Raw genomic sequence first — 14,739 nt, forward strand, 5'->3', positions numbered from 1 at the left:
AGTCTATAAAGCTCCTGGTTTGGAGTTTGCCTGTTGGGTTCAGAGTCTACAAAGCTCCTGGTTTGGAGTTTGCCTGTTGGGTTCAGGGTCTATAAAGCTCCGGGTTTGGAGTTTGCCTGTTCATAGTGGGTTCAGGGTCTATAAAGCTCCTGGTTTGGGGTTTGCCTGTTGGGTTCAGGGTCTCTTTAAGCTCCAGGTTTGGGGTTTGCTTGTTCACAGTGGGTTCAGAATCTATAAAGCTCTTGGTTTGGAGTTTCCCTGTTGGGTTCAGAGTCTACAAAGCTCCTGGTTTGGAGTTTGCCTGTTCACAGTGGGTTCAGGGTCTATAAAGCTCCTGGTTTGGAGTGTGCCTGTTCACAGTGGGTTCAGGGTCTATAAAGCTCCTGGTTTGGAGTTTGCCTGTTGGGTTCAGGGTCTATAAAGCTACGGGTTTGGAGTTTGTCTGTTGGGTTCAGGGTCTATAAAGCTCCGGGTTTGGAGTTTGTCTATTGGGTTCAGGGTCTATAAAGCTACGGGTTTGGAGTATGTCTGTTGGGTTCATGGGTTCAGAGTCTATAAAACTCCTGGTTTGGAGTTTGCCTGTTGGGTTCAGGGTCTATAAAGCTCCTGGTTTGGAGTTTGCCTGTTGGGTTCAGGGTCTATAAAGCTCCTGGTTTGGAGTTTGCCTCTTGGGTTCAGGGTCTATAAAGCTCCTGGTTTGGAGTTTGCCTGTTGGGTTCAGGGTCTATAAAGCTCCGGTTTGGAGTTTGCCTGTTGGGTTTAGGGTCTATAAAGACCCTGGTTTGGAGTTTGTCTGTTCACAGTGGGTTCAGAGTATATAAAGCTCCTGGTTTGGCGTTTGCCTGTTGGGTTCAGTGTCTATAAAGCTCCGGTTTGGAGTTTGCCTGTTGGGTTTAGGGTCTATAAAGACCCTGGTTTGGAGTTTGTCTGTTCACAGTGGGTTCAGAGTATATAAAGCTCCTGGTTTGGCGTTTGCCTGTTCATAGTGGGTTCAGAATCTACAAAGCTCCGGGTTTGGAGTTTGCCTGTTCACAGTGTGTTGAGGGCCTAATAGCTCCTAGTTTGGAGTTTACCTGTTCACAGTAGGTTCAGAGTCTATAAAGCTCCGGGTTTGGAGTTTGCCTGTTCACAGTGTGTTGAGGGCCTAATAGCTTCTAGTTTGGAGTTTGCCTGTTCACAGTAGGTTCAGGGTCTATAAAGCCCCGGGTTTGGAGTTTGCCTGTTCATAGTGGGTTCAGAGTCTACAAAACTCCTGGTTTGGGGTTTGCTTGTTCACAGTGGGTTCAGGGTCTATAAAGCGCCTGGTTTGGAGTTTGCCTGTTCACAGTGGGTTGAGGGTCTATAAGCTCCTAGTTTGGAGTTTGCTTGTTCACAGTAGGTTCAGAATCTATAAAGCTCCTGGATTGGAGTTTGCCTGTTTACAGAAGGTTCACAGTCTATTGAACTTCCTGGTTTGGAGTTTGCCTGTTGGGTTCAGGGTCTATAAATCTCCTGGTTTGGAGTTTACTGTTCACTGTGGGTTCAGAGACTACAAAGCTCCGGGTTTGGCGTTTGCCTGTACACAGTAGGTTCAGGGTCCATAAAGCTCCAGGTTTGGAGTTTGCCTGTTCACAGTGGGTTGAGGGTCTATAAAGCTCCTGGTTTGGAGTTTGCCTGTTCACAGTGGGTTGAGGGTCTATAAAGCTCCTGGTTTGGAGTTTGCCTGTACACAGTAGGTCCAGGGTCTATAAAGCTCTATGTTTGGAGTGTGCCTGTACACAGTAGGTCCAGGGTCTATAAAGCTCCATGTTTGGAGTTTGCCTGTTCACAGTAGGTCCAGGGTCTATAAAGCTCCAGGTTTGGATTTTGCCTGTTCACAGTGGGTTGAGGGTCTATAAAGCTCCAGGTTTGGAGTTTGCTTGTTCACAGTAGGTTCAGAGTCTATAAAGCTCCATGTTTGGAGTTTGCCTGTTCACAGTGGGTTGAGGGTCTATAAAGCTCCAGGTTTGGAGTTTGCTTGTTCACAGTGGGTTCAGGGTCTATAAAGCTCCCGGTTTGGAGTTTGCCTGTCTGTACTATCTCTGGGTTGAGTGTTTATTTGCCTGTCTTTCTATACTGCCTCATTGCTACCCTGTGAAGGGCTGGAGCTTCCTTGGTTGAAGTTTGCGATTCGCTCTGAGCATCGCGTCATTGGAGGGCTTGCCCGGGAGAGTAAAGATGGCAACTGCGGATCACAGCCTGAAGAGAGTGGTGTGGCAGAGTAAGTTATAGTGCGGCAAGCGGGGCGGGGAGCTGCTGATCCCCCTCCTGCCCGGGGCTGGAGCCGGGCGGCAGTGACTCTCCGTCCTCCGCCTCCCCTGAGCATCCGCCCGGAACCCGCCAACTAACGCGGAAGTGGCCGATCAGAGGCAACAGGTTGTGGGAGACATTCCCGGTCCCAGAGCCGACATTTCGGTCACTCCCTGTCTGCCGGCTCGAGGCTGCAGTCCGGACGAGTTGAATTAAAAACATGTTTTCCTGTAACTGAAGATATAAAAAGATCACATTTAGTAGGGAGGGGGAGGGGCTAACACAAAGGTTTCTGCACAATGTTCCCCGACACCGTCACTTTTTTTCTTAAGGCACCATTTCATGTGTGTGCTTTTAATGAAAACCCTCTTGCCCCCAAGTTGGGACACTGCTGTCTGCTCAGCTGGGTAAAGCTGGCGGTGTTTTGTTGGCGGCTTTGTGGAGCGTCCTTGAGTGAAGCTGTGTCCCCCAGCACCGTGCCGTGTGCAGATAGACCGCAAACCCCTTCATTCACTCACTTCAAACTGTCCCAAAGTTTAATCAAGGCCAAGCCGCTGCCGTACGGGCCTGTGCTGAATGGAAGGGGGTCGGCCCTGAATTAGAGATTGGGCATTTTGGGCTGGAATTTCTGTTTCGTGACTCTAATGACACGCAGTCAGGCCCGGGTGATATTGTACCATGTTTGCTGGTGAAGCCTCCACTCCCCGGCCATGCTTGGCCTTGATGCCCCCCAACCCCCCATGCTTGGCCGTGATTGCACCCCACCCCCCAAGCTTGGCCGTGATTGCCCCCCCCCCCCCCCCCCCAGTCCCCATGCTTGGACACGATTGTCCCCCTCCCCCAGTCCCCATGCTTGGCCATGATTGCCCCCCAAGCTTGGCCATGATGGTACCCCCATGCTTGGCCGTGATTGCACCCCACCCCCCAAGCTTGGCCGTGATTGCCCCCTCCCCCCCCCCCAAGTCCCCATGCTTGGCCATGATTGCCCCCCAAGCTTGGCCATGATGGCACCCCCATGCTTGGCCGTGATTGCACCCCACCCCCCAAGCTTGGCCGTGATTGCCCCCCCCCCAAGTCCCCATGCTTGGACATGATTGTCCCCCTCCCCCTCCCCCCCCAAGTCCCCATGCTTGGCCATGATTGCCCCCCAAGCTTGGCCATGATGGCACCCCCATGCTTGGCTGTGATGACACCCCAACCCCCCCCCCCCCAGCCCCCATGTTTGGCTGTGACCCCCCCCCCCCCCCCCCCAGGCCTTGGCCATGATAGCCCTTCTAACTCCCCATGCTTGACTGTGATGGCACCCCCCCCCCCCCAAAGCCTCCATGTTTGGCCGTGATGGCCCCCCCCACCAAACCCCCATGTTTCGTCGTGATTGCCACCCCCCCCCCCCCCCCCCCCCCCAGCCCCATGCTCGGCCGTGATGGCCCCCCAGGCCCCATGCTAGATTTTGATGGCCCCCTCATGCTAAGTTGTGATGCCCCCACTCCCCATGTTTTGGTTGTGATGCCCGCAACCTCCAGCTAGGTTTTGATGTTCCCTTACTCTGAATAACATGACGACACCCACTGTTTAGTCTTTTCCTATCCAGTAATTACAACTGGGGTGAGGGTCTGGAAGGTATTTTGTATCAGTCAAATTATGCTCTAAAAGGATTAGATCAGGGAGAAAATTGACAGGAAAATAAAGATGATGAGATGTTGTGTCCTCTGGCTGTGAAATCTAGAAATGTCGGGATATAGTCTTACAATAACAGGTCAACCATGTAGGACCTCACCAAGAGGGTTGTGAGTCTTTGGAATTTTCTACTCGATAAGGCTGTGGATGTTGAGTATTTTCAGAGCTAAATTGTTTTTGAGTTTTGTACTCTGGGGAAGTCAAAGGATATTGGACCGGTTGGGAAATGCGGAGTTGAGGTTGAAGATTGGCCATGATTTTATTGAATGGCGATGCAGGCTTGAGGGACCATGTGCCAATTTCTACTTATGCTTCAGGAAACAAAAGTCTTAATTTCTCAAGGGCCTAGTTCACTGAAAACAATTCTCAGACTATATAACACCGGCAAAAACCCTGTTTATTGGCCATATTTAGGTGTTGGGGGAGGTTGAGACTTCTGCGTCAATGTGATCCCACAATAGCTTTAGGTTCTGATCGGTGACAGGGGAGTAGTGATGCACGTTCAAATTAGGGTGTATAACTTGTGGTATACACTTCGGAAGTGACGGTATTCCCATGATCATGCTGCTCTTGGCCAGGTTGCAGGGCTGGGAGGTGCTAGTAAAATAATCTGGTGAGTTGTTGCGATGCAGCCCGTTTAGAGTACAAAAGTAGCTAATGTGCAAGTGGCTGTGGGGTGTGTACATCTAATTCAGTGGTGGAGTGTCGATGAAGTAGATTGGTGTGTTTGGACATTGTTGAGCTTCTTGTGCATTGATGCCGTTGTACCAATTCAGCTCTTGTGTTTGTGACTGGATGGCGTTGGGCCAATGTCTAGAGCCAACTAGTTCTGACAGATGAATTGAGCGTTGGGGAGCAGGTTATTGATGAATGGGTGTTATTTGATGGATCTAATCTCCCATCACTGATTATAATTGGGAAGAGACTGTGAATAGTAATCACATTATATTTATCCTGATTTTTGTGGACAGGACATACCTGGGCAATCTTCCACATTGTCAGGTAGATGCCAGCGTTGTAACTAAACTGGGAGAGCGGCAAAGGAATGTCTAGTTCTGGTGGGCAGATTGTAGCACTGCAGCCAGCATGTTGTCAGGATCCACAGCCTTCACTGAATCTAAAGCAGTAGGCCACTTCTTTCTGTCATGTGAATTATTCTAGAAATACCCTGTATAACCCCAGTGTTAAAACACTAGGATACATATTGAACATTTTTAAGAGGCACACTTTCCATCTTGACAGGCACTTAAACTATTAGGCATACGTGACTGACAAGTTACTGCAATGATGTTTGTGCAGTGCAGTATTGTATTTAACATCTGGTTGAGTATTTTTGAAATGATTTTGATCCATTGTACCTTGTAAAATCCACTTCTGTTCAGCACAGTTTTGTTACAGAAATATTTCTACTGGCATTGGAAACCAAATGCATCTGTACACAGTGACTTCAGTAAATTAATTCTGATAACTTGATTCTGTATCAAGAGGTGCAGTATACCATTCACCTGGAGAGACTGAAGTCAGTTGTGTATATGATATTAATAGGTTGAGGTGTCAATAGAATAATAAATGCTACAAATTTAGGTCAAAATGTAGCTAATCTACTGTACATTGATCATGTGTCACTTTTCCTTTTAAGACTGTCCAGTTGATTAGTTAACTAGGAATTTCTGTGGCATTTTATAAACCAAACTAACATTTAAAAAAATCAAGAGGATATTTAACTTTGTTGTGTCGAATGTGATAACTTGTGTAATGCAGTTGAGCACAGATTTTGGAAGAATGGGATGATAATTGAAATTTGGACTCTGGCTTAACAGCTGATCTTCTTTTGAGATACACTGAAAGTAGGGACATCAGTCAGTGATCACATGCAACACCTTTAAAAGCTGATTACATTAGCCCCAGTGTGTGGCCATTTTGAGGAAAGGCCTGATAAAATGCCTCACGACAGTCCATGAGACAGTCGAGCATATTCCAGAAAATGCATGTCTGGCTGTACCTAACCTCGCCTCACACCCTGACATGGTACAAACATACGAATTGGGAGTAAGAGTAGGACATTCGGCCTGCAAGCCATTTTGGATAACGTCATGATTGATCTGATTATGGCCTCAACTCCACTTTCCTGACTACCTCATATAACCTTTGACTCTCTTGTCAATCGGAACTATTTCCAATTCAGCCTTAAAATTATTGACGACCCTGCCTCCACTGCTCTCTGCAGAAGAGAATTCCACAGACTAATTATGCTCTGAGAGAAAGGTTTCTCCTTGTGCCCATTTTAAATGGGGGACCCCTTATGTTTAAACTGTGACCCTCGTTCTAGACCTTCCTAGAAGGGGAAACACTCACAAAATCCACTCTGTCAAGCCCTTTAAGGACCTTGTATGATCACCCCTCATCCTTCTAAACTCCAATGGATATAGGCTCAACCTTTCCTCATAAAATAATATTGCCTTCCTCATGGACTTATCAAGTCTATTTGCCCAGGAAATTGAAACACACTGTAGTTAATACTTTCTGTTCCACGGGGTAACAACCCGTGGGAAAGTAACACTTGATAGTCTGATGTTTTTGCCAATCTACTCTGTAGTTGTACTTTCCAGGCTTGCTTTCAGTATAACTATGAATATCTAATCTAAACTGATCTTCATAAAGAAAAACAAAACGTATTCACATATTCTGAGTCTACGGTTCTTCATTCTAATTCTCCAAAATTTTCTGAAAGATGTAAGTTTAATGAACATTGTCTGCCATGGACCTGATAGGTTGAATAGGCTCCTTCTGTGCCATATTGCCTCTATGAACATCTTTACCTGATATAGCCGAGCTGGACATATGTAATTGTTAACTCCAATATCTGTTTCTGCTTCAATCACCCCCCCCCCGGTTACTAACCTCTTCTGAGATAGGTCCTTCCTACATGTTATATCTCAGCCCCTCAATTTTATACACTTCAATTAAATCTTGCTCTGTCCTCTCTGCTCCAGAGAAAACAGCACCAGCCTATCCAGTCTTAATGCTTTCCTGTCCTGACAACATGTTCATAAATCCCCACAGTACCCTCTATAGCAATCACATCCTTCCTGTGATATGGTAATGCACTCGTCAAATGATTAAACACATACCTGTTAAAGCATCAGTGCCTCGCCAGCAAGTAAATTATACAGGTAGCAAAATGTGCTTGTCTATCACGTGCATTTTATGAATTACATTGGCAAAATAAAATGGTGATTTATGTTCATGCAGAAGTGGTTAGAAATTACTTTTCTCAGTTCTTTTCCAGGTTCACTACGTGTCAGATTGAGACCCATAAATGGAATTTACCTTAAATAAATTAGGCTGTTCTAATGTAAGTTTAATGCAGTTCATAGGAAGTCTTTGCATTGTTGTGAAATGTTAACTCTGCAACAGTAAATATTTCAGAAAAGAGCAAATGCAGAGGTGTTAAAAGACAATACAGAAGAGAATGTTGTCACTAAATACTGGGATTCATATAGCAATTATGTTATCATTTAAGACATTACATTGATGAATCTTCTTTGCATGAGTAATTGTAATTAAGAATTATGGGACGGCATGGTGGCACAGTGGTAAGCACTGCTGCCTCACGGCACTGAGGACCCGGGTTCAATCCCGGCCTGTATGGAGTTGATTAATTTCTTGATTAATAAGGGTTATGGGGAGAAGGCAGGAGATTGGGGATGAGAAAATATCAGCCATGATTGAATGGCGGAGCAGACTACTTGGGCCAAGTGGCCTAATTCTGTTCCTATGTCTTATGGTCTTATGGAGTTTGAACATTCTGCCCGTGTCTGTGTGGGTGTCACCCCCACAGCCCAAAATAGATGTGCAGGGTAGGTGGAACAACCATGGTAATTTACCCCTTAATTAAAAATTATTTTATTTTTAAATTAAGAATTGTGAAAACAATTGCACTGTCTTATAACCAACCATACCGATTTTATTTAAGGGCAAGTATCAACTTTCACCTAATAGTTGCACAAGTAAATATCAAATGTTACATGCCACTTAGTGACTCGCCCTAACTTTCTTGTGAATAATTTTCATTTTACCCCTTACACTGAATTTCCTCCTGTTTAACATCCACATTGTTTAATGTCAAGTTATTAATTTCAACGGTTGGAATTTTAATCCCTTGAGACAAGAGAGGTTCTTCTGCATTGAAGATGAATTAGGTAAACACTACGATATATTGCACCAGTTTTGTGTTTTTATTGACCTAACATTTTTCACTAAGTAGTCGACCTGGTCATCCAAGGCCAGATTAATAAACTGATATCCAAAATAATCTTCTGAACTGCATGGAAACTAGTTACTTCAAATGTGATTAACCATATATTGAACATTGCAGGTAAATATGGGGCATCTGATAGACTTGATTTAAAAGTGATTTATAGAGATCAAGTCCAGCCGGACTATGATTCCTGAAAATATTGCTTTATAAATCTGTGCTGAAATGCGATGCTTTGAAAATGCATTTAGAATCACCAGAGGGCTCTCCGTCCCATCCAAAGCTCAGTTTGTGAATTGAGTTTCTATTTGATGAAGCAAGTTTGAGTTGCATTTTTTTTCTTGCAGAGTTCAAGAAACTTGTGATAGATGACTGTATGCGAGAAGGAGAATGGAAGGTCTGGCAAGTATTTGATTACTACATATTATAATTGATTTCAAGTTTGAACATATTTGATGAATAATTTAGCACTTTTTAAGAGAAAAGATAATTGAGGGCTTCAACAATTAATGCATGCTGATTCTGGTATGCCAGCTATGCGCCATGGCAGCATGGATTGATGAAATTTAGATTCCATTTCCCTCGCTTAGCTGCATTTAAAATATCTGTTGTGTTGAATGAAGACGGAAAAATGATTTCCAGTCGGACACCCTTGTACACAACGTGAATGGCTAGCTGAGAGCAGCAGGGGATAAAAGACTGTCCGTTCCTCCCTTTTTGGAGGTGGAAGATGTGTTGTTAAAATGAGTTAAGATGGAGACAAAACAAATGTTTGGAAACTTTGTTCTCAAAGGAAGGCTTGTATATATATTTTTAAAATGAAGTAATAAATGCAAGACATTATATATTGTGAATGAACTGAGGCATCTACAGTACACTTATTCGACTGTGTGTACCAACAGCGAATCAAAAGAGACTGCGTTGATACCTTTATCAAATGTGATATTGAAGGAGGAACTATTCATGTGTGAGAGTATAGGAATCATGACCGATTTATCCAACCCCAGCAGCGAACACATTCAGTCTTGGTTTATCCATTTGTAATGTCCAAATCTGCTATGGAGAATTTGCAAATATTTGGATTAATTTGAATAAATATTTGGATATTTATACCAATTGAAAAGATTTGTGTAAAGAAATTGAAAACAACTTAAATTCAACATACTTTAAAAAAAATAAATAGCAAATAGTTTCTGGCAGATTAACAGATCACAGCTTTTATTTTATTCGTTCATGGGACGTGGCATCGCAGGCTGTGCCAGCATTTATTGCCCATCTCCTTGAGGGGGCGGTTAAGAATTAAAATGTAGGCCAGACAGCAGATTCCCTTCCTGAAAGGACATTAGTGAACCAGATGGGGTTTTTACATCAATCAGCAATGGCTTTAATGGTCACCATTAGACATTTCTTAATTCCAGATATTTTATTCAGTTTAAATTCCATCACGTGCCATTGTGGGATTCAAACCCGGGTCCCCAGATCATTATCCTGGGTCTCTGAATTACTAGTCCAGCAACAATACCACTATGCCACCACCTCCCCAGTTCAAGAACATATATCCTGCAGTAGTTTAAACTTCATAAATTTGTCACGATGCCGAGGACCGAGGTTCGATCCCGACCCCGGGTCACTGTCCGTGTGGAGTTTGCACATTCTCCCCGAGTCTGCGTGGGTCTCACCCCCCACAACCCAAAAAGATGTGCAGGGTAGGTGGTTTGGCCATGCTAAATTGCCCCTTAATTGGAAAAAAAAGAATTGGGTACTCTAAAATTTAAAAAAATGCTTTGTAAATATGTTCGTACCATGGTCTAGTTACTCGACTAACAACAATTATTGTCCTGCACCTGCTGGTGAGGTTGTTTCTTATCACTGTCAGCTTTAAATTTTCTTCCTTTAGATAAAACAAAGAATGCTGGAAATATTCACTAAGCCAGGCAGCAGCTGTGGGGAGCGAAACAGAGGGCTGCATAATACCACGTGTGGATGGCATATAACCCCGGAAGCTATCAGTCAAAGCAGCACTAGGAAGACATCAATGGCTGCTGGTGTAGATAGGACCTCAAGGCCTTGGATCTCTGGGATCTTGGGCTGGAAGGGCTTGAGTACGTTAAGGAGAGGGGCAGTGGAGTTGAGGGGAGGGGTTTAAGGGAGGGATTGGGTAGGAAGGAAGGCGCTCTGATCTGTAGTGGGGGTCACCCTGCAATTCAGCAAAGGGCAACCCCTGAAGAGCAACCCGCCCCCACCCTCTTTGAGGTGAACAATTAGGCTTCCTGCTCCCAACCTGCTGTTATCAGGGTCAAGAGGCATGATAAAATTCCGAAATGACCCTTGATGTTCATTTAAATATGACGGGCAGACTTCCAATTTTGGTGCATGGCCACCTGTATTATGGGGGTGAACTTGGGGGTACGGAAAGTTGGTTAGATTGGTGACCAAGAGTCATCAGACTCGAAACGTTAGCTCTTTTCTCTCCCTACAGATGCTGCCAGACTTGCTGAGATTTTCCAGCATTTTCCCTTTCGTTTCAGATTCCAGCATCCGCAGTAATTTGCTTTTAGCCATTTCAATGTGGCATGTTTCTGTGGAGCCACACCCAAGTGTGAGTTGATATCTGAAGAAGAGGAGAAAAATCAATAGCCATAAAAGACTAGCGCAGTCTGAAGGCAGAGTTCTTCCAAAGAGTTAATCAATTGAAAGTTCAGAAAACTGCATTGGGAGATAGTTAAGCTGTCACTTTTCACTTGCAGATACTTATTTTGGACCATTATACCACAAAGCTTCTTTCCTCTTGCTGCAACATGTCAAATCTTATGACTGAAGGGATCAGTGGTATGTACTTGTTTAAGAACACTCGTTATTTTATGATTAACGGATAACCTTGTATTTTCACCCTTAGTTGCCATTTTTAAATAAACTTGCTGGTTCACGCTATTTTCAATTATTTTGCAATTCTAATTTATGCCCCTTTTCTTTCTTTACTTGTCTCATTACCATAACCTTTTCCCTTACAATATTATCGCTTTTGTAATTTGTATTCTTCTGCCTTCCATCCTATCGCAGACCTTTCCCTTTGTTTGTCCTCCTGCACTCCCAACCTTTTCCTTCCCCAGCAAGTGCTTGAAAATGCTTACATTTCTAATTTCCAGTTCTGATGAAAGACCATCGACCTGAAATATTAACTCTGTTCCTCTCTTTGTAGATGCTGCTGTATCTGCTGAGTGTTCCTTCCGTTTTTATTTCCGCCCTTTAGTTGATCTTCTGCATTCAATTCACGTCTCACTCCCACAAGGAGTGGGAAGGGGGAAATGACTTGAATTTCCAGTAGGTTGTTTACATGAAGAATTTAATTTTTTTTAAAAAAGGTCCAAGATTATACACACAATAATTGAGACCCATTGTCAAAGTACATCAGTTCCTCATTTTGTGGATCAGGAAGACTGGTGCTTGAAGTAAGAATGTTGTTTTTCTGAGATTATGCAGTGATCCATCTAGCCATAAGGAAAATCTTAATCTCTGAGCGCCAATTTTTCTTTTCAAAACTGCTCTAAATTTTAAAAGATTGAAAAAAAAATGAATGGTGAATTAGAGTAGCCATACAAATATATGTCTTGCTGACTACAGATTGCATGTTGAAGCATTTTGGCGCTGTTTCTATCCTACCGATGATTCTAATTGTGTCATTTGCAAGTGGCATACATGGGTCTAAATTGCAGGTGATGTAATCTGTTTTATGTTAGAAGTATGTTTGCTTAAATTTAAGAAATCACATTTTTAAAACATAATCCAAGCTGTCGTTCACATGGGATTTCAGCTCAATCTGCCTATTAGTAATGACAGTATTCAAAGAGCAGAAATTTCACCCAGTCTGTTGGTCGATGTTCCTCCCTCAATCAGCATCAATGAAAATAAATTAATTTGTCATTGATCTCCATGCTGTTTGTGGAACTTTGCTGTGTGCAAGTAGCTGCAACATTCGTCCATGTAGCAAGCCACTGATCTTCATAGTAATAAACGGTATACAAATTTCTTTGAGATGTTACTGATGCACTAAAAATATCCTTCTGCCTTGCTCGCCCTGTTGTGTGAATGTTGCTTTTCCCAAGCAGTCATCTGGTTGATGTCCGTGGTTACAAATAAAATTTAAATATTTTTAATCGTTACATGTTGAGTTAGTCTATACTTGCGAATGCAATACATTGTTTCGAGCTAATGTTGTGTTTACACTGTCTCTGTGGGAATACAAACATAACATCCTCTTTGGAACCGTTTAGTTTACCTTTTATATGCGCAGTTAATATTACAGCTGCATATTCATTTCTTCCAGTCTTTCTCCCTCACTCTCCTGAAGGTGGTGATGTATGCTGGGGTGTGACCCTTGGGGCACTGACAGTCAATGGACACTTCTTCCAAGTGATAATTTCTCACGTGGGAACTTCCACAGTAAATGTCAAGAAGGCAATGTACTGTGGGAGAGTGCCAATCCTGTCATTTTCTCCTGCCCTGTCCTCATTAGCACTAACTGGATAATAGGAATAGAGATTCAAGAGTTGCTTTGACGCAATTGTAAATCTGCTTATGACATAAATATTGCATTTGATTTTTCTCGAACCACGAACTGAAACTTTTCTGTTCACAGTTGTTGAAGACCTACATAAAATCCGTGAGCCTCTTCCAAATGCCAAGGCAGTCTACTTCATTACTCCAACAGAAAAGGTATCGTTTTCAGGATAAACTAGGACAATCTCCTGTTCTGTTGTTTAATACTGTTCAGTGTTTAATACTGAATGCAGAACAAGTTTTGAGCAGCATGTAGCTGTGTCATCTAGAATCTCTTCTCTTATTTGGAAAAGTTGCGCAATGCCTACATTAAAAAGGAAGGCAAGATAAAACATGTCCATTGGCTGCCTGTAGTTTTGTGACTTGTCCTATTCCTATTTATAAGCACCATTCCTCCTCCCTTTCTGCCGCACAGAGAGTGAGAGTGAATGAGACAGACAGAGAGTGCGGGGGGGAGTGGGAGAGAGTGAGTGAGACAGAGGGCACGGGGAGAGAGAGAGGGAGAGAGAGACACAGACGGCGCGAGGGTAGAGAGAGAGACAGATGGCGCAGGGAGAGAGCGAGAGACAGAGGGCGTGGGGAGAGGGAGAGAGTGAAACAGAGTGCAGGGAGAGAGAGAGAGAGAGGGCACGGGAGAGGGAGGGAGACAGAGGGCTTGGGGAGAGAGTGAAACAGGGCATGGGGAGAGAGTGAGACAGAGGGCACGGGGGGAGAGAGAGTGAGACAGGGCGCAGGGGGAGAGAGAGTGAGACGGCGCGGGGTTAGAGAGACGGAGAGAGTGAAACAGAGGGCGCGGGAGAGAGAGAGACAGCATGGGGAGAGAAAGAGACAGAGGGCATTCCTCCTCATTTTCATGGTGCTATACTTACAGTTTCTACAATTCTAACTGGAAGTTAACATTGACTTTCTCCAAGTTGGCATCCTATATTTGATGACATCCTAATTGTTAACATTTTGAATATTTCTAATGTGGTATCTTTTATCAGCCAACAAAATTGTTGATTTACAAGTGGAAGATTATGGCAGTGCAAATACAATCACTGGTCAAATTATACCATTATCATGTAAATCTTCTGCTTATGCCTTTCACGATCAATGGCTGATGGCCATCTCCTATGTCCTTGCTTCTGCTAACCTATAACAAGCTGCTTGGAGGTAGGGAAAGGAGACCTCGGGGTGTGGTGGATATTGTGGTTTTCATTACCTGACAACCCTTTGTTGAGTTCAGCACCTATCCTTGATAGAATAGAGGACTTGAAACATGGTGAATTTTGAGAACAATTGCACAAAACCAGCTCTTTCTTTAGAAACATGTTTTCTGGACCTCTTTGTGTTTTATGAAGTCACCAAAATTATTTAAAATTGTCATTTCTACCAGTCTTTCTTTGGTCTTGATTATAGCTAAGATTGCTTTTCAAATACAGGATACTTTTGCCATTATATATGTATATCAGTTAATGATTGTTTTCTAAGTTGGTAATTTTTGTGATTGCTTTTTATAGAGCCACCGGAAGGAGTTGAGCAGGTTTGCTCATAAGGGAATTGTTTGGTTGATTATGTGGCACAGATTGGTTCTTTAATGATGACTTTGAAACAGAATTCCGTGATAAATAGGTCTGGAGAATGGTCATTATTTGACTTGAACTGTTAGCTTTGTTTTCTTCTCCAAGATGATGATGCCAGATCTGCTCAGTACTTCCAACCCTTTCTGTTTTCATTTTAGATTTCCAGCATCTGCAGTGTTTAATTTTCTTTCTTCTTTCCTGGGATGTGGGCATCACTGGCTAGGGCAGCACTTGTTGCCCATCTCAAATTTCCCTTGGGCAGCACAATGGTACAGAGGGTTAGCCCTGCTGCTTCACGGCACTGAGGTCCCAGGTTCAATCCCGGCTCTGGGTCACTGTCCGTGTGGAGTTTGCACGTTCTCTCCGTGTTTGCGTGGGTTTTGGCCCCACAACCCAATGATGTGCAGGGTAGGT

At 43.7% G+C, this 14,739-nt stretch overlaps 1 protein-coding gene across 1 annotated transcript in view; it reads left to right on the plus strand.

Annotated features, from left to right (window-relative positions):
• Positions 1-2,064: 2,064 nt before the first annotated feature.
• Positions 2,065-14,739, plus strand: part of stxbp3 (syntaxin binding protein 3) — a 61,820-nt gene continuing 49,145 nt past the window's right edge. Inside the window, exons 1-4 of the mRNA XM_038794792.1 lie at positions 2,065-2,239; positions 8,551-8,600; positions 10,951-11,032; positions 12,840-12,916. Of these exons, the coding sequence (XP_038650720.1) occupies positions 2,197-2,239; positions 8,551-8,600; positions 10,951-11,032; positions 12,840-12,916 (252 nt within the window). The 5' untranslated portion in view covers positions 2,065-2,196. The remainder of the gene's footprint in view (positions 2,240-8,550; positions 8,601-10,950; positions 11,033-12,839; positions 12,917-14,739) is intronic.

Source organism: Scyliorhinus canicula, chromosome 4 (genome assembly GCF_902713615.1).
Source record: "Scyliorhinus canicula chromosome 4, sScyCan1.1, whole genome shotgun sequence".
NCBI lineage: Eukaryota > Metazoa > Chordata > Chondrichthyes > Carcharhiniformes > Scyliorhinidae > Scyliorhinus > Scyliorhinus canicula.